The sequence below is a fragment of the Protopterus annectens genome, chromosome 16.part0 (genome assembly GCF_019279795.1).
Source record: "Protopterus annectens isolate FY-2018-M chromosome 16.part0, PAN1.0, whole genome shotgun sequence".
Lineage (NCBI taxonomy): Eukaryota > Metazoa > Chordata > Ceratodontiformes > Protopteridae > Protopterus > Protopterus annectens.
Window position 1 is genome coordinate 113,975,656 of NC_056750.1, and position 20,131 is coordinate 113,995,786.

Sequence of the window (20,131 nt, forward strand, 5' to 3'; positions counted from 1 at the left end):
CCCATACAGCAACTCAAAGGGTGAAAAACCTGTGGATTCCTTGGGAACCTCTCTGTAAGCAAACAACAGATGTGGCAAATATTTGTCCCACTCTCTTTTAAACTGATCTGCAAATGCCTGTAGCATGGACTTGATTGTAGAGTTTAACCTCTCAAAAAGACCATTAGTCTGGGGATGGTAGGGTGTGGTCTTCATGTGCTTCACCCCACTGGACATCCACAGACAAGCCAGCAGGTCTGACATGAAATTGGAACCTCTGTCAGTCAGTATTTCTTTTGGGAAACCTACCCTGCTGAAAATCTCTAACAAAGCATTTGCCACCTTTTCTGCCTCAATGGAGGACAAAGCCACTGCCTCAGGGTATCGTCTAGCATACTCCACTATCACTAGGATATACTTTTTCCCTGTGGAACTTGGGGTACTCAGAGGACTCACAGTATCCATAGCAACCCTCTGAAATGGCTCCTCTGTCACAGGCAAAGGCATCAAAGGAGCTCTCAACTTGTCTCCTGCCTTGCCTACATTTTGGCACTGCTCACAGGTCCTGCAGTACCCTGTTACATCTCTGGAAATTCCAGGCAATAGAAGTTCTGCATAATACGCCTCTTTGTACGTTTTATGCCCATATGACATGCAGGGGGAATATCATGGGCTATGGCTAGAAATGCCACATGGTAGGCTCTAGGCACTACCAACTGTTGTACTCTCTCACCTTCTAGCCCTCCTCAGGGGTCCACTCTCTGTATAGTAACCCTTTGTCCCAGTATACAGATTCCTCCTTTCCTTGAGAATCAGGTGCCTCCCTAGCTACCTGCCTCAGGCCTTGCAATGTAGGGTCTGAGAGCTGAGCCTGTCTCAACTCTCTCCTTGTAACCCTTTCCAGCTCCCCTTCCACAGGAAGTCTGGCATCCTCTGACAGTGGTACCTCACTGTCAGCCTGGGTACTACTACTCACCTCTACCTTTGCAGTCACTCTGTCCAAGGGAACATCAGTACCCCCAAGCAGCTGTGGCTCACCTTCAGTCTCACTGCTACAGGGTAGCTCCCTCCCTGAAGTAACCACCTCACCGGTCATGGCTGCAAGTATGCAGTCTGTCTGGGTCTCCCCCAGACTACCAGACCCACATGCTTGTCTCCTAGCTTGACTGCGTGTAACTGTATAAGCACATGGTACTGCCTCATCCAAATCCTTCCCTCTCAGGACATCTGCAGGATGGCAGTTTAGTACCCCTGTTGTCTCAAGACAACCTACTACTGACATTTTGTCTTTCCCACTTACAGGCTCCCTCACCTTTTGTTCCCCACCTTGCCTCTGTGGACACCTGTATGCCACATGGCCCCACTGGTTGCATTCAAAACATTTAACTCTAGGTCCTGGATGTGTACCTGGACTAGTGGCTTCCCCTGCTACTGGCAGATTCTGTTGGGGCAGTCTGTGCTGCCCACCATGGGTTCCTGTAGATCCATGAGCAGTACTGGGGGTCCCCTTCCTGTGCAGGGCTGCCTTGCTTGCCAGGTATAGGTTTCCCTTCTTCTCCAACTCATCTGAAGTAGCACATTGTCTGTCGGCTAACCAGATCCTCATATCCTCAGGCAAAGTGCTAAGGGTTTGTTCCCTCACCAAAAGGTCTGCCAGCCCTTCAAAAGTGGTGACCTGACATTCACTCACCCACCTATGGAAATAAGTGCTCAGTTCAGCAGCATATTCACACACACTTTCATTTGCCTTGTCTCTGTGCTCATGAAACTTTTTCCTATATGTTTCAAGTGTTAGCTTAAAAAACTTTTACAGCAGTATAATCAAAACATGCAACATCAGACATTTTAGACAATACAGTTACAGCTTTACCGTGGCATAAGGGGGTCAGGATCCGTACCCAGAGCCTTTCATCAACACTCTACTGTTTGCATACCCTCTCAAACATATGAATGAAACTATCAAAATTATCCGCCTATTTACACTGCAGAAGAAATTTACTGACCTGTTGCGCTTCTGGGGTCCAGTTACTCCCTTCCCCATTACCTCCATGACTCTGGCGAAGAGTGAGCATTTCTCTCTCATGCTTTCTCTGCCTCTCATTTTCCTCGGATTCTGTCTCCAAATGCCTGGCCTCAACTCAAGTCTCTTTAAGTCCTCTGCAGAAAGGTTGAGCTCTCCATTCTCTGACAGTATTATATCTCCACTGCCAGTCTGATTATCCTCCTGGTTGCTGTTTTCTGATGCAGCTGTAATCAGGTTTACCTTAGTCAGGTTTCCATGCACCAGTCACCTATCCTGGCACATCTCCGCCACCTGGCTCCTTGTCAGCTTTCGATACTCATCTGTTGACATGCTGCCTGCTCACCCTGACTAACTAGGCTAACAAAAGAAATAAAACAATTGTGATCTGAACTCTGAGAGCCTAGTACTTACCTATGAGCATTCACTGCATGGCTGATTAAGAGTACAAGACACCTTCAAAGCTCACTGTACACAATCTACAGGAATTCATTCTACCCAGACCACTACAAGCCAGTTAGTATTTGCCAACCAATTAATATGTGGTGTGGATATCCCACCGCTGTCAAACAATTAATATGTGATGTGGATATGCCATCCACTGCCACCAATTAATATGTGATGACCGTGCCCTGGCCCAGCAATCAAGGAGCCTCAGTCCTCACCACTAACACCAGAGAGGGCATCTCATATATGAAGGTAAGAATAACAAATGCACACAGTAAATTGCAATTTCCCTTAAGAGCATATAGAGATCACAGTCAGTCCGGGGCTGGTCGCTTCCTTGCTCTCCAGGTCCCCAATAAGACTCCCCACTAGCACAGATTTAGGGTCCAGATCTCAACCTAGTGGGCAAGCTAAAGCCTCTGGCACCCTCTCTGTCCAATCAGTGCTTCATGTCCTTGTCCAAGTAGCTGACACACACACACTCACACACTTTGAGAAGAGTTTATGCAACCACACAGACACTCCTGGGGAAGGCTGTCACAGGTTCTCCAGCTGTGCCCCTTTTCCCAGACTATATGGTAGTACCCTGCCACCACTCACTAATAATTATCAGCTACTCAAAGGCCCTTAAAAGGGTGTTCAATTATTACTGTGCAATATGATTATCCAATTGGTAGTATGACTAAACAGTCAAGGCTTATTAGAGTGACTTGGTACAGGATCCTTATATACATGCAGTGTACTCTTAGAGCTTAACTTGTCTCTACACAAAACAGCCACAGTTGAAAGGTTTTAAAAGATTTAATAATAAATAATAAAAACACAAGACAATGCTTCTTACTATACAGTGCTAGTCAAGAGTTCAGAGATCACAGAGAAATGCTTAAAATAATTCAGTAGTACAGTTCTGACATCACAGAAAAACACAGTGTAATCTTTCTAGTTTCTAGCTATTTCTAAGAGAAAACACAAGTCTAAGATAACTTACATAAGAAAACAGACAGAGTGCTGATGAGTTGGATGGTCAAGACAAAAATGCTTAATGCCTTCTGATTCTCTCTGTTTAAATTGCTATCTTCAGTCCTGATTCCCATTACATAATTTTTCAAACTTTCCTGGGGTTCCCAGGCTAACAGATACTACATTCTTTTGATATCTTGCACCTGCAGGAAGCTACATCAGTAAAATACATTCCACATGTAAACTCTAGCAATTATTCCTTAAGTTAAAACAATAGAAAGAATGTGCTAGCCCAGACGGAATGACTCCAAATCTTTTAACTTCAAAGGACAGCCATGAAGTCATTTTAACTTCAAAGGACAGACATGAAATGCTTGTCTTAGCTTTCTTTACAGCAGAGGGCAATGTTGTTACATCTTTTGAAGTTTAACATTTCACAGCATATTCTTTCATTTATGAAAACAAGCCTGTATTTCAACATTTCACAGTATTTTCTTTCAGTTAAGAAAACAAGTCTGTAGTTCAACATTCATATTTACAAATGATATAATTAGCTATACAGTTTTATCTGGCTAGGCTGGCAGCCTTCACAATACAAATGGAAATGATTATGGAAGAATTAAATAAGCCAAGGATAGAGATAGATGCGGCTCAATTGCTAACAGTTAGGATAAGAGGAGATGAGATAAAATTGCTGATGTATAATCAATCTACAGGGAAAGCCCCAGGAATATAACTGATAAAGATCTGGAAGGTTTTGTTGTAGAGGAAAAGTACCAACATCCAGGAAAAAAGCAGTGGTAGCTGCAATACCTAAAGAGAGTAAAGATCCAGGTTCATACAGGCCTATTTCAGTACTAAACTATGATTATAAAATGTTTATGTCTGTAATGGCTAAAAGAATGGCAAAAGTGATGCTAAAATTGATAGATATGGATCATTGTGGTTTTGTGGAAGGGAGGTAAACATTTGACATCATTAGCAGAGCATTGATGATCCAGTGGGAAGCAGAATGTAAGAAAATATTGCTGTTGGTAGTGGGTCTTGATGCAGAGAAAGCATTTGACAGAGTAGGCTGGTACCTTATGAGCAGGACAATGGAAGCATTTGCATTTCTTGATAAAATTATAAGGTTGAGTAGGAGGATATGTGAGGAATTGGAGGGAAAAATTAAAGTGGGTGAGTCCTTCTCTGATAATTTCTGCTTGAGCAGAGGAACCAGGCAGAAGTGTTCTCTTTCCCCTTTATTATTTCATTATATTTAGAACCATTGGCAAAAAAAAAAATAAAGGACTCAGAAATTCAAGGATATAATTGGTATGGGTCTGTGTTCGCACATTGAATGTTCAAGTTCCTGAATGGCTATTCATTGAACACTATACGTCGAAGTGCATTTCAGCAAATGTGGACTTCATCAAAGTTGTAACACTGGGAGTTTTGTTTTTCGGCCAACACTGCGACCATCAGAAAAAATGTAGTACTTAAAACCCACACAAGTGGGGGGGCTACACTCCCCCACATCCCTAACAATGTATACAAACTCTGAGATTGCACTGCAGTGGGGAAAAAGGCAAAGTTCCTTATGTTAGCCCAGTGCTGAAATTCCCTGTGTTGCAACTTTGATGACATGCACATTCGCTGAAATGTATGATGATGTATTGCTTTTGATGGATAGCCATTGGAGATTTTATCATTCAGTGTGTGAACATAGACCCATTTGGTATATTAGTCAAGAAAAGCTGTCTGTCTTTGCAGATAATATTATTTTATAGTTGAGGAAACCAGAAAAGGACATTAAAGTGTTGTGGAACATTTTGAGACAGTTTTAGATCTTTTCAGGATGCAAAATTAATGGAGCTAAGACAAAGGCAATATCAGTAAATTATATACCCACACACAGATTGGTTCAAAAATATCCATATTTATGGGGACATGATAAAATTAAGTATTAAGGAGTATGGATTAAAAAGTATGCCGGTGTGGCAGCTAAGGATATGTGGGAAGAGACTAAGCAAAAGATAACACAAAAAACAAAAAAACAGAAGTTCTGTTATATGGATATGGATCTCAAGATACAAGCAGTTAAAATGTTTTTAGTCCCTTTAGTCTTATAGACAGGCCAGGCATATTTGTATCAACCAGAGGAGAAGTTGTGGAAAGCAATTAATAAAAGCTGAAGGATTTTATCTGGGAGGGGAGGGGAGGGGAAGATGGCAAGAGGCAAGTGGGATAAGCTGATTATTCCAATAGAACATGGCGGATTGGGATTACCCAATTTGTAGGGGTATTTCAGAGCTACACAGTTAAGGCTGCTATACATAGCACAAGCAGAAACCTATAATTCAAAGTGGAAATGGATGATGATGAAACAGAGGAGAAGCTCAAGAAACAAGCAGAGACTGGGTTTTTGGATGGAGATCTTTAAGGAGAATAACAATAATCATACAGAATATTATATTCATAAAGTAGCAGAAAGTGTTCTAAGAACTAAGCCGATGTGGGACTGGAGAAGGGAGATTCTGCCAATAGGGATGACTGCAATTAGGAATACAGACAATAGGAAAGAGGGGGGGGCTGGAATTTATTTGATAAAACTGGCAAAGGAACCAAGGTATTGGGAGCAAATAACTAGAGAGGGAAATGTAATAGAATGGGAAGACACCAAAATTTATTTGGACTGCAGGTTAGGGATTACCTTCCCTATCAAGGACTAATATCAGAGTATAGGTTCATAGGTTAGTACTAGGCTAACTGCCCTTGCGAGCCATTTTAAGCCTAGCCAATTATCCCTTGTGAGACTCAAACCCTGTACCTCGTGTGTGTAAGGTAGACACCTTAACCATTAGGCCACCCTCCCAACCCTAAAATTCATTTGAAAGGCCCCAGCGAGATTTGAACTCGCGACCCCTGGTTTACAAGACCAGTGCTGTAACCTCTGAGCTAAAGTCAAATAAATAGGGGTTCCTAAATGAAAGACCAGCATTGGTAGAGTTTATAGTAGACTCTAGAACAGAAACTGCTGTTTAAAAAGAAATAATACAGCATTTGAAATATTGCATGATAACTATAAGAATCAATCAGAGGAGGTTAGAAAGGATTGGAAAGAGAGACTGGATAAGCAATTCACAAAGAAACAATGGGGGTATATATGTATGTCTTCCAAATATGCAGCAAATCTAGAAGATTTAGGATGTTTGTTTGGACATGTTTACATAGACATTTTTATACCTCCAATAGATTCCAGAGAATTTTTCCTCAGTTAGACAGTAAATGTTGGGGTTTGATAGGGATGAAAGAGGTAATTGGGAAAATATTTTCTGGGAGTATAGTAAGTTGGCAGATTTTAAAGATTCCCTGCAGACTACTCTGTCAGAGATACTGGGTGTGCAAATTGGTGTAACTAGGGGAATGATTTTTCTGAGCTATAATACAGAATCTGAATTGGCTAGACATAGTAAGGGCATGCAAAGCCTAATTATGGTGGCTGCCAAAAAAGCAATTTCTAGAAAATGGAAATTGAAGTCTAAACCAACTGTACTAGAAGTATTGAATATAGTAACAGAGATAAAACAATGGGAATTGATGTCTTTAAAAAAGGGTAGGAGGAAATTACATAGGAAAAAATGGGAATTGTGGGAAGAATACATACAGGGGAGGAATGAGGTTTAAAAGAAGGCAGGACTTAAATGAGCTATGTAATGCTTGACTGACAATGATTGGGCAGATTGTAAGTGATGTGTAATGTTTGCAACTGGAGTTATGTCAGTATGGTTTGTGATGTAAAACGCTTGCAGCTGGAATTATGTCAATATGGTTATTTTTCATTTCTATAAATGTATGATTGACTATGTCATAAGTGATAATTTAATAAAAATGTTTCTTGTTTAAAAAATACCCCACGCTGAATCTCCTTCTTTCTTATTCATTCCCTAAACCTTTCAGTTAAAAATCCTCCTCTTGCTTGGTCCATTTATTAGGTGACCGATACAGTACACTAACCCAATCAGATATCACGCTCTTCATCCTGTGCCTTTCCCACAATCCAACGTCACCCTGCTTCCCTTCTCTTCACAAAGTACCTAATACTCCCCACATAAACATAGAAAGCTTCTTTCAAGGCACTGCATGCACTGGCAGCTCCATTTCAGTCCCTTGGAAGTGAAAATTCATTGAAATAATGAAGGCAAACCAAAATGTTGTATTGTTTAGCAAGCAGTAAGAACCAACACAAATATCCCCATGAAGTCCACATATACCACACTGCTATCCACTGCTGCATCTTGTTCTGCTAATTAAAGAAGTTCCTCAAGACTCATCTTTGTTTTCACTGGCCTCTCTACATTGTACAGTACCAGTAAGTGCAGTTTGTCCTCCTGTTTTCCATCTCAAATATGTTCCTTTCTTAGTGTTCACTTTTTTCTACTGCATTTTGTTGTGCATTGGGGCCCAGGGCCACTCTCAGATGAACCCCATGTTATTTCCACCATCCCACCCACTTTTTTAAACATACTGTACTGTTAGTATACTCTGTGTGCCAGATTAAGCCAGTCTTCAAAAGCAGTGCCTGGTCTACCAGGTACTCTCAGATTCCTCATCAGGCCATATCACGTGGTGTGATGCCACTCCCCCTGTTTGGTATGAAGTCCTATACTCTATGTCTTAGTTTTAGTGGTACAGTGATCATGCTGGCTGTTCAGAAGTATCACAGGCTACTGTACTTTATAACTTTTTGATTGCCTGCATCATTTCCCTGCTCAGTTAATAGTTCTATATGGTACTGAGGGCAGGTATTGGTTACCCAATAACTACAATGCAGAAAATGTAATAAAGTTAGTAAAATACTTCATATTTTTTTTATCTGTAGTGGGAAATTGAGAATCAGAGGAACAATATTTCACTTTTTTCAGATCATTTTACTTTGATGCTGTCAAATTTGTTTTTAGGTGTGTGTGTGTGTGTGTGTGTGTGTGTGTGTGTGTGTGTGTGTGTGTGTGTGTGTGTATGTATGTACAAATGACTCAGCAGCTCTTCTGTGTCGGAAGTTGATATCTGGAAGTATGTGAGCTTTTGATAATGGAATTCTGGATAAAGAGGACTGATGTGATAATGGCTTCATTACCAGGTTACCGTACCTACCACAGCTCTGATACATAGCCATTCCCAAAATTATTACCGTTAATGTAACTGAGCTATCAGTTTGTCTGTATTTAGGTAGTGTTTATAAGTACACTAGGGTATTATACCATTTACAAGAGTAAGACATTTCTAGGTACCTTTTACTGAGGATTTACATCAGCCTAATACATTTTTATTGTCCTTCATAGGGACCTATTCTCTATCATCGAGTTCAGTCACCGACACAGAATGCGTAATCATAAATGGAGTGAACATAGACATTTCTCTTGGCAATATCGTCACGGAAACAGCTGATGTGATTGTGAATTCTACAAATTTCTTTCATGGGCAAACTACAGGTAAGCATGGAATTCATTATGGAAATCATATCATTTTTTCCTTAGAGTGATAAGGTGAATCATTATATCACTTCACTTTACTTCAGTTTCCTTCTTCTTTTCCTGATGGCAGTCTCACAGATAGCAGTCTAAGGAGGGAAGACCAAATTGTCCTTTACCAGCCATAGATTCCAACTCATCCTGGAGAGATGCAAGCATTAAACTCTCTAAAATGTTGATAAGACGGTATGCTGGCTGAAAGCATTCAGATTTATTCAGTTAATAAATTGGAAATGCATGTCCCCAGTACTATAAAAGCATTTCTTGCATCTCAAGCCGTTATATATCACAGTATTGACCTAGTTGCTTTTTCTTACTTTTTGGGCAAATCTGACAGTTTACATTAGTTTATTATACTAGACTTTATACATAGAGTATGTATATATTTAAATTTGTTTTAATATTAGAAGTCTATTTAGCTCTATGAAGTAAAGAGTTGTACATCTGTGTAACATCCACAGATGTATTCAATCTTTGTCTTAATGTCATCAGCATACTGAGTATAAACCGCAGTATTCAGTAAAATTAAATCAAACATAAAGAGATTGAATACATAGGCAACAAATATGGAGTCTTTGAAAACGTATTGATGTTAAAATCTTTTATTGACTGAGTGTATTTGGAGTCCAAGAAACCAATTCACTGCTCTGAATTAAGTCACTCGTCAGGTACCACAAATAAACTCCAGAAAATGTAAACCAAAGAGCGACAAACACGGCAGGTAAAATCCAAGTGTTTATTAGTTAAACATACACAGAGAAATGTGAGCACTTTCACGTAGGACCACTACACTTCATCAGACATTTAACAATGCTTCCTGCTCATATTGTTATAGTACAAAGCAACAACTCTCATATAAATAACAATGAATGCATTAATAATCAATTTGAGTTGCCATAGATACTATAAACAATGACTAAAAGCAACTTAAATAAAAGTTCCTGTTACAATCACGTAAGACCATATCATATTTTGAGTTTATTTTGAATTTTATGTTCTCCTGTGCACTAGTCTAGAATGCTATGGGAGTCCAGGCAGCTTTCCCTGCATTGAGCCTGAGAACATTTTTCAGGAAAGCATATTTTCTTTTGTATTCATTAACAGAAGTTAAAACTTAATTTTATGCACTTTCTTCAGTGTATTCAAGTACTGATTTGTTCGCTACTTACTGATGAAGTGCAGAGAGAAAAATTTCTTGAGCTAAACCTAGAACTAAAAATTGATTTCCAAACAGCTGAGGAACTGGCTGTAGAAGGAGCTTTACTTCTTGTTTCCCCAACTCAATCAATTAGTGAGCTATAAAATATCTTTCAGGGGAAAATGATAAAATATTTACCTGCTGTAGCAGTTTTGGAAGAGGGATGTCTGAATGCCCTTGCACAGGAGGGTTACAAGCAGAGTATTTCCTCTTCTGAATTTAGTGATTATTACTAGAGCACTGTTGGTTCATCAGCTGTGATCAAAACAGAATCTGAGATGAGTTAATCTACTTTAACCAGCAAGAATACAGGCACTGAACTTTTAAATAATAAAAATGAAGCTGCTTTGTTGGTGACTGCCAGAAGGTTTAAAGAAAAAATTTTTTTCAACCAGATTTATCATGAAATTGGGGGCATTCCATCCTGGGCTAGCTCAGTTCTTAGAAATCCAGATTCTCTCAATTCAGTGGTGCTCCTTTCTATCATATTTCAAGGAAAAAATAAATGATGTAAAACTTTTACTTCTTCAGAAAGAAGAATTTAATTTTTCAGTCATGCAAGATTAGAAACTAAACTATATGATTTGCCAATGCACTGTGATCAACTTTCTACAAATTAGAATGTATTAGAAGAGCTTTTCAGGAGGTTCAAAACAGACTATTCAATTCTGAAATGAGAGCTTACAGGCTAAATCTATGAATAACTGGTGTAATCAAATATCTTGATTATGTTCAGTCTCCTTTCACATCTGTACGGCGTCACAAAATAAATACCCTGCATATGGTTAAAATAGATTAAGCTGACAGGATTTACCCTTGTAACCAAAGATACAACAGAGCAGTGATTGTAAAGTTTTTTCAATGATTAATGGAAACCTAAGATTGTCTACAGCTTTTAAGCATAGACTTTTTATTTAATCAAATTCAGATCAACATTTTCAGGACTTGGAAGACAGTTTATAGTTGAAAAGTACTTCAGTTAGAATTTGTATCCTCTGAATTATTGCAAATTAACTGTAAAGGTCTCTCATTATCTTTTGCAATACCCAAGGAAGCCTGTAAAAGGCTTCAGACATTAAATACTGTGCCTTAGCCTCTTGATAGATAAGGAAGAATCGAATTCAACAATGGAGTTAGTAAATCTTCTTTCTTTGGAGGTGGGGTCACCTTGCATGACTGGCATTGTAATGACTTGGAGTTATTGCCTACATTAATATAAAAACATTAAATATTTATGGTTTAAACAAGGGATCTCAAACTCATGACTTTCAACCCTCAAACAGCCCTCAGATCAGCATAATACTACGAGAAGGAAACTACTGCACTACATTCCTGGCCGTACTGACTACCCTTCATTTTGTTTTGGAGACTGTGGCCTCAGATGAATGCAGTAGTCCTTATATAACCCTCATTTTTTGAGTTTGAGACCCCTGGTATAAACCACCAGATTTTAAAAAAGAATAATGTACTGAAATGTCTTTAACAGGTATATGGGATTTAAATTTTATTACTATCCAAATTAAATGTTTTGACTAATCTTGGTCCATTTAAGAAACAATTACTGAATTCCCATGATAATAAAGCTAGAGGGGTGGCATTTACATATATATCAGAAAATTATGAAGTTCTGGATGTTTTTTTCAAGATGGAAATGATAGCATATTGTTAGCTAATTTTAAATTTAAATATCTTGCAATTACTCTTATCTATCCTCCTCTTGAGCATTACAGTATTTTTTACTCAGATTTAATGGAAGGACTACAGTTTTTAAATACCAAGTCAATAATCTTAGTAGGCGATTATAATATAGACTTCTCATCTGGGGTTAAAACTGTGAAAAAAAATGAAAGTTTTCTCAGATAATTATAATGCAATAGGGTTATAGAAATTCAAATTACCCATTCAGAGGGGTTATAGTTTTGGGGTATCAAATAATAATGTCATTTTTTTAAGAAGTTAACACTCTTCATGCATGTAATATCTGACCATGTTACTGAAGAAATAAACACTTGGCTAAAGAACCGCCCCAGGAACATGATCAACCATGGAGTGATGAATAAAACCTAATTTTATTGCAGGAATTAATACTCCAAAAGTTGTGTACTTCTGTCCCGGTACTGTTCGGAACTTTATCAGAACTATTACACTGTTCGAAACCCAATCTTTTAAATAAAAAGGCGGGAAACATCTCTTAATTAATCATCCACTCAGGATTAGAATAAAGTAGACAATTAAAAATAAGCAATTAAAAATGCAGAGAGATAATTTAAAGGCACATCCAATATACAGAAATTAATAAAAAATCTAATTATATCTTTATTCTAATCCTGGGTGGATGATTAATTAAGTTCTGATGAAGCCCCGAACAGTACTGGGATGAAAGCACTCAATGTTTGGACTATTAATTCCTGCAATAAAATTAGGATTTATTCATTACTCCATGGTTGGTAGTGTTCCTGGGCCAGTTCTTTAGCCAAATGTTTATTGGTTCTGTTTTTTTGGTTCTTAGCTGGTGTTTTCCTCTTTATCTGACCATTTTACTCCAGTGACAAAATTTTCTCTATTAAAAGGTAATCCTGTTCTTTTTGTGTATTAATAAGACATTTTTCACTCCAAATTAAATATTAAAAATGCTATAGATCTTTTTGGGTAATGTGAACAAGATAATTTTAAAGCTTGTATTGCAGGGATTCTTTTTCAACTCACTGTAATAGAGAAAGAAAGAAAAAGTCTACAATCTTACTGCTCAGTTAGAATTATTGGCTATATTGATAGCAGTAAATTATTCTAAATATATAGCAATGAAGACTGAGATGCATCCACAATGGTTTTAAAAGATCTGGGGAAAGCTGAACCATATAAATAGGTAACTTACCTACAATAAAGTTGATATTCATAGTACTTTTTTTTTGTTTTATTTTTGAAAGAAAGCAAAGATTCTGATTGTAAAGTTATCTACAATAAAACTGATATTCACGTTTCTTTTTATTTTTTTATAAAAAAAGCAAAAGTCCTAATTATATTAACATGATAAGAACATCTTCATGGAAATATATACAAAAAGTAAAGTTGCTATTAAAATATTTATCATCATCTTCTTTTGGCTGTTCCCGTTAGGGATCGCCACAGCGGATCATCTGTTTCCATTTCTTCCTGTCCTCTGCATCTTGCTCTGTCACACCAGCCACCTGCATGTCCTCTCTCACCACATCCATAAACCTTATCTTAGGCCTTCCTCTTTTCCTGTTACCTGGTAGCTTCATCCTTAGCATCTTTTTCCCAATATACTCAGCATCCCTCCTCAGCATATGTCCAAACCAACATAATCTTGCCTCTCTGGCTTTGTCTCCAAACCTTCCAACCTGGGCTGACCCTCTAATATACTTATTCCTAATCCTGTCCACCCTCATCACACCAAGTGCAAATCTTAACATCTTTAACTCTGCCACATCCATCTCTAACTCCTGCCTTTTTGTCAGTGCCACTGTCTCCAACCCATATAACATAACTGGTCTCACTACCCTCTTGTAGACCTTCCCTTTCACTCTTACTGGTACTCGTCTGTCACAAATCACTCCTGACACTCTTCTCCACCCACTCCATCCTGCCTGTACTCTCTTCTTCACCTCTCTTCCACACTCACCATTACTCTGAACTATTGATGCCAAGTATTTAAACTCATCCACCTTCGCCACCTCTGCTCCTTGCATCCTCACCATTCCTCTATCCTCCCTCTCATTCACACACATATATTCTGTCTTAGCCCTGCTGACCTTCATTCCTCTTCTCTCTAGAGAACATCTCCATCTCTCTAGGGTCTCCTCCACCTGTTCCCTACTCTCACTACAGATCACAATGTTATCTGCAAACATCATAGTCCACGGGGACTCCTGTCTGATCTCATCTGTCAACCTGTCCATCACCATTGCAAATAAGAAAGGGCTCAGAGCTGATCCTTGATGTAATCCCACCTCCACCTTAAACGCATCCGTCACTCCCACCACAGACCTCACCGCTGTCACACTACCCTCGTACATATCCTGTACCACTCTTACATATTTCTCTGACACTCCCGACTTCCTCATACAGTACCACAACTCCTCTCTAGGCACCCTGTCATATGCTTTTTCTAAGTCTACAAAACACAATGCAACTTCTTCTGACCTTCTCTGTACTTCTCCATCAACACTCTCAGAGCAAACTTTGCATCTGTAGTGCTCCTTCCCGGCATGAAACCATACTGTTGATCACTAATCATCACGTCCCTTCTTAACCTAGCTTCCACTACTCTTTCCCATAACTTCATGCTGTGACTGATCAATTTAATCCCTCTGTAGTTACTACATCTCTGCACATCACCCTTATTCTTAAAAATCGGTACCAAAACACTTTTTCTCCATTCCTAAGGCATCCTCTCACTTTCCAAAATTTCATTAAACAATTTGGTTAAAAACTCCACTGCCATTTCACCTAAACACCTCCATGCTTCCACAGGTATGTCATCTGGACCAATAGCCTTTCCATTCTTCATCCTCTTCATAGCTATCCTTACTTCCCCCTTGCTAATCCATTGCACTCCATGATTCACTATCCCCACATCATCCAACCTTCTCTCCCTCTCATTCTCTTCATTCATCAACCCCTCAAAGTACTCCTTCCATCTGCTCAACATATTTTAATACAATATATTCTGCTCCAATAATAAAAGAGAGAGAGGCTGTATGTTATTTTGTTAAACAGCATGCCCTTGCTCTATTAAATTTTCAAGTTTTATTTTCTGAAATTTAAATTCAAGAAGCAATGTCATTCCCTTGTAATAAAGCTTGTAGCCCAGATTCAATATCCATTGTATGTTACAAATATTTTGCTAAGGAGCTTAGTCTTGTCTTGATACAATTAATAATATAGCTGGCATCTTCTGAGAATATACCAGACACTATTTCTCTTCAGCTAAACCTACTTTATTTATAAAAGATGCAGACAGTACAAATTTATCAAATTACCACCCAGTTGAATTAACTTAATACAGATTTCAAAGTTATTTGAAAAATATGCAGTCGTATACTGTTTCTTATATTATTGCCCAATTATAATCTAGTCAGTTTGGGTTTATTTCAGAAAAAATAATGACAGCATCTGTTCAAATTCTATAATCCAACTGTTTTAAGAAGAAGGGAATAATCATTCTTTGGACACTGTTGTTAGCTCCTTTGATACTCAGAAGCCTTTTGATTCAATTGCTTGAGAATATTTATTTTTGATTTTAAAGAAGTTGAATATTCCCCTAAATATTTACAACTTAAGAAGTTTACTTTTTTATCAAACAAAATAATTTCTTCATAACAGTGGAACTGATTATGATATTTTGTTTCGGCACCCTGGTGTTTGTCAAGTCTGCCCTTTATCACATACCCTATTTTTACATGCAGGCAATAAATCATAAGATTCTTTGATTTTTGCATGTAAATATTAACAATCTGTCAAATAAAATAATTAACTTAGGCAGATGATTTGCAGTTAACATCAGCACCAAATTATATTAAAAAATCATACAGTTGGAGTCCCCAGGCTACAGTTAGTAACGCATACTTTATTACAACTAGTACCACTAGATTATGCCTTCAGTATTTAAGTTTCAATAAACAGGAAAAGGAAATACATACATTAAAAAATTCAAAACCACAAATTGTTTAAAAGTTATGATGACATCATTAATACAGCTATTAAACCAAATTTTTATGCTGTAACTAATTACTCATGACAATAAGTTGTAATGTATTAATATAAAAATGTACTTGGCTACCAAATATAATAACTTATAGTTTTATTTAGCAACATAATAGTGGTTAAATGAGCTTGTAATAAAAAGAACAGAAACATCAGAATTATGATATTAAAAAATGCTGTACTACTTCCACTTCCAGAAATATTTCTAATTTCCATAATATGTTCAAAAAGTCCCTTTCTAATTACCTTTAATGCTTGGCTAATATAGCACATATTACAAGGAAGTTTAATATAATAAACTGCCCCAACATTTCAAAGGGTTCCTATCATGTTGTCGAACTTTTAAAAGTTTGAATGTCTTATGGTCAACACCATATGATCGAACTTTTAAAAGTTTGAATGTTTCAACAGAGATCCCTATACAGTGCGGCAAGGAAGTTTTCCATTGTCAGCACTGTAATGCAATCTCGGAATTGGTATATTTAAAGAGTGGGGGATGTGGGGGTGCAGGAGTGCTTGCCCCCCTGCTTAAGCTTTCAGCTAGGTTTTTTCTGATTTTTGTTTTTTTTTTATTTGATTTGATTTTTAAGAGTTCGAACATATGGTCTTGATCATATGGCGTTCGAACTTTTAAAAGTTCGATTATCAGATATAGACCCCATTTCAAAGTACTGGAAGCCATGACTTTACTTTCATTAATGCACTGTGTTCTAGAACAACCCCAATACATCCGAACAGAGCATCTCTCACACTGAAGAGATTCAACAGAGAAATCAGGAAATATACCTGAATGGACCAAACAGTCCGTTTTAAAAGACAGAATTCTAGTAAGTTGTATTGGGTCAAGTTTTTTATCACCTATAAACATGTGCCAGCGATGCCTAATAATATGGGAAACACCTTCAATAAAAGGAGTACATCTTCCTTTGTATTATTCATTTGCTTTTTTCCCCTGCATATTTTTCCCCTGCCCACTCAAACAGAGTAAGTTTCCTGTAAAAAAAAAAACACTTGACTCACTTTATTAGAAAGCTACTACCAAATACCTAATGCAGTATTTTTAAAATCCTCATCTTCCTGGCATATCTGACATGCTCTAAGAAGTAAGGTAAAGATTTCAATACATGTGGGGATGAGAGCTGGAGGTTAAGATATTCCCTGAAGTAGGTTTTCTAAACATTTTAGTTTATATGCTACCATCTTTCACATAAATCAGCAAATCCAAATATTTAATCGCTTTGTCCTGGCAGTCATGCGTGTTTAAATGAAAAGCTATTATAATACACCCTAGAAAAATAAATAAATAAGTCATGAAATTGTGCTTCTTTCCTTTAACTGTAAGAATAAATTTAAAATATTATCATAAAACATAACCTGAATTCTACAATAAAAATCAGAATAAGGGAAATAAGCAGAAATTACAGAGAATAAACAAAGCCATTAATAAATTTGCACAAGTGGGGGCAAACATAGCCCCATTATTGTCCCCAGGTGTTGTAAATAATGTTCACCATAAAAATTAAAAAAGTGTGTGTGTGTGTGTGTGTGTGTGTGTGTGTGTGTGTGTGTGTGTGTGTGTGTTAGAGAAAACTCAGAAGTCTAATGAAGTGTTGACAAAATATGTCTTTATGATGAAAGCACTTTCTGTTTGCTTCATTGTTTTTATAGTTTTATTGAAAGTGTATTAGAGATACTTTGACTTAGATCTGTTTCATGTTTAGAGAAAACTTTACTAGAATCATAAGAAAATCCTTGAAAAGCAAAATACAAAAAAATGTCTAATTGCTGCCAGGCTATGTGATATGGAGGTATAAAGACTGCACCCACTGTAAAAAAAAAAAAAAAAGTAATAATAATTATTATTCTGTCAATCAATATATTGTAACTTCTTTATTAAATGCTGGCTGTCCCTTAAAAATAAATGCAAAGAGATGATATATGTTTTCAAAAATAAGTCAGTAATCATACCCGCACTTTTGAATGGACAGTTGGTCTCCCAGGTGGAATTATAAATTTTTTTTGTATCTTAGGCTGGCAGTATACATCCTAGGAGTATTTAATCTATCCTTCTATCCATCATCTAGTGTACAGCAAAGAGGACTAAGATACATCTACAATGGTTTTAAAAGATCTGGGGAAAACTGAACCTTATAAATAGGTAAAGTTGCCTACAATAAAGTTGATATTCATGGTTCTTATTTATTTATTTATTTATTTATTTTTAAAGCAAAGGTTCTGGTTGTAAAGTTATCTACAACCCTTTTTCTCATTTTTTTTACATGGGTTGGGGTATCCCTTCAACAGTGACAATCATCTAGACCCAGTGTTCACACCACCAGTTGAGAAATATGTCTGTATGACAGGATGCATTACTCCATCAGTAAAATCCAAAAGTTCAACAAAGCTGCCTTGGTCTTCAGAAAAAAATCATGAAGTGACTTCTTATAATCATCAGTCTGGTGCAGTAAATCATAACATGTATTTAAATACAACTTTCTAGATATGACCCTGATGTTGCTTCCTTAAACAGCTGGTTTGATAACCAGATCAGACAGAAATTTCAATATCAACAATTCCTCTTTCCTTAAATTATACTTTATGATAAAAAAAATTGTTTTTAATTCATAATTATTGATATTCTTTTTTTAAAAAAATCATGAAAAACATTAATCACTCAACATCTTAAAGAGGAAATAAAACCAGATTGACTTTTAAGTGCTATCTTTTGTATAACATTTTGTATAGGATAAACTGATAATTCCCTGTTTTCAAAATCAGAATTGTCAGTGAAAAAATACTTCAAATGTAACTTGATAATAGTACCTTTTTTTTTTTTTTTTACAAAGAAGTTGCTTGGACATTAAATGGCATGGCAGTTTTATTTCTGAGGTTATAAGAAATCTGTAGTGAGTAAAAGTCTTCTTGTAAGGTAAGGAAGAATTTTTGAAGTATTCTGATAAGAAAGGGTGATTTCAAATGAGAATCTCTGTTTTTTCTTCAATATTTAGGCATCAGTTTGTACCTTTCTTTCAAATTTCCTCCCATTTTTTCATCATTGGTTATTATTTGTGACTCCTTCAACATGCGTCTCAGCATGTTGAGAACACTGAAATGCAACCATTGTTGAAGAATCTTGGGAAATCAATTTCTTCCCATCTCTCTCTGCCATTACTTTGTTCAAATGCTCTTGCATTTCCTCATATAGTTTAGTATATTACTTCATGTGATCAGATGGATTTTGGTCAAAAGTACATGCAGTTTTGCTTCTGAACTCATTTTTTTAATTTGTACAGCTTCTGTTACCTTTTGCCAAATTCAGAAAGTATACATGAACATTCCAGAGAATAATTTAAACCTGCACTTTCCCAGTGCTTCTGTAAATCACAGTTCTCTGTATCAAATTGAAAAGATGACTTTGTAAAAGTTCTTTAACCCTGAGGAAATGCTTCTGCTTCTAAACACTGTTGAAGCAGTGCCACATTAAATGCATGTCTTTTCAATGATCGGAGAGTTTGAATTTTTTGATGTGTTTATAACCACTTCCTGTTTGCTGAAACAGAACCATTGAAGGTGTAATGCCAAGATGCTAGTCATAATAAAGTAAGTTGTTCTAATTATAGCTAGTAACTGTGTGATTTTATAGAGATTTATTTTACTTTATTTGGATTCAAAAGGAGGTGAACATCTTCTCAATACACCCAGTTATGTTTTTTATTTGATTTTGCAAAAGACTTTACAGGATGTAATAAATGGATTATTTTAACCATTTTATTTTATTTTTATTGGATTATAATGAATGTATAAAAGATTATAATTATATGAAGAAATGTAAGTGGAATAGTCTTGGTGCATGTAATTGTACTTGTTACTGCACTGCATAAATGTCTTACTATTGTTATTGTTGGATTAGCATTAGTATATGTGTTAATTGTTATATTAATATCAATATATGTTGTATGCACATTGAGTTCGAAGTAACGCAATTTCATTCAGTTGCACTGTTTTGCGGTCTGAATGACAGTAAAGTTCACTTTGACTTTAGTTTGACTCCTCTTACAGGTTGTTATCCAATGTTAGTAGTACAAAAACTTACACTCTTGGGCTGGATATACACAAGGAGTGTGCATTATATTAAAAGTCCAAATAACCATAACTGGAACCATGTAAATATGATTTAACAAGAAAAACAGCAACAAGAGCTTTCACTTTTATACATTGATTTCTCAAGTTGTATAATTACATTTCTAAAACAACTAAGTGTAAAAACCTAATCAGTCATATGATCAA

The 20,131-nt window shown here is 36.8% G+C and overlaps 1 protein-coding gene across 2 annotated transcripts in view; it reads left to right on the forward strand.

Annotated features, from left to right (window-relative positions):
• LOC122790808 (protein mono-ADP-ribosyltransferase PARP14-like) overlaps positions 1-20,131 on the forward strand; it is a 566,888-nt gene that overhangs the window by 222,498 nt on the left and 324,259 nt on the right. For both annotated transcript variants that reach the window (XM_044058430.1, XM_044058433.1), the window contains one exon: positions 8,731-8,880. In XM_044058430.1, coding sequence (XP_043914365.1) covers positions 8,731-8,880 — 150 coding nt within the window. The remainder of the gene's footprint in view (positions 1-8,730; positions 8,881-20,131) is intronic.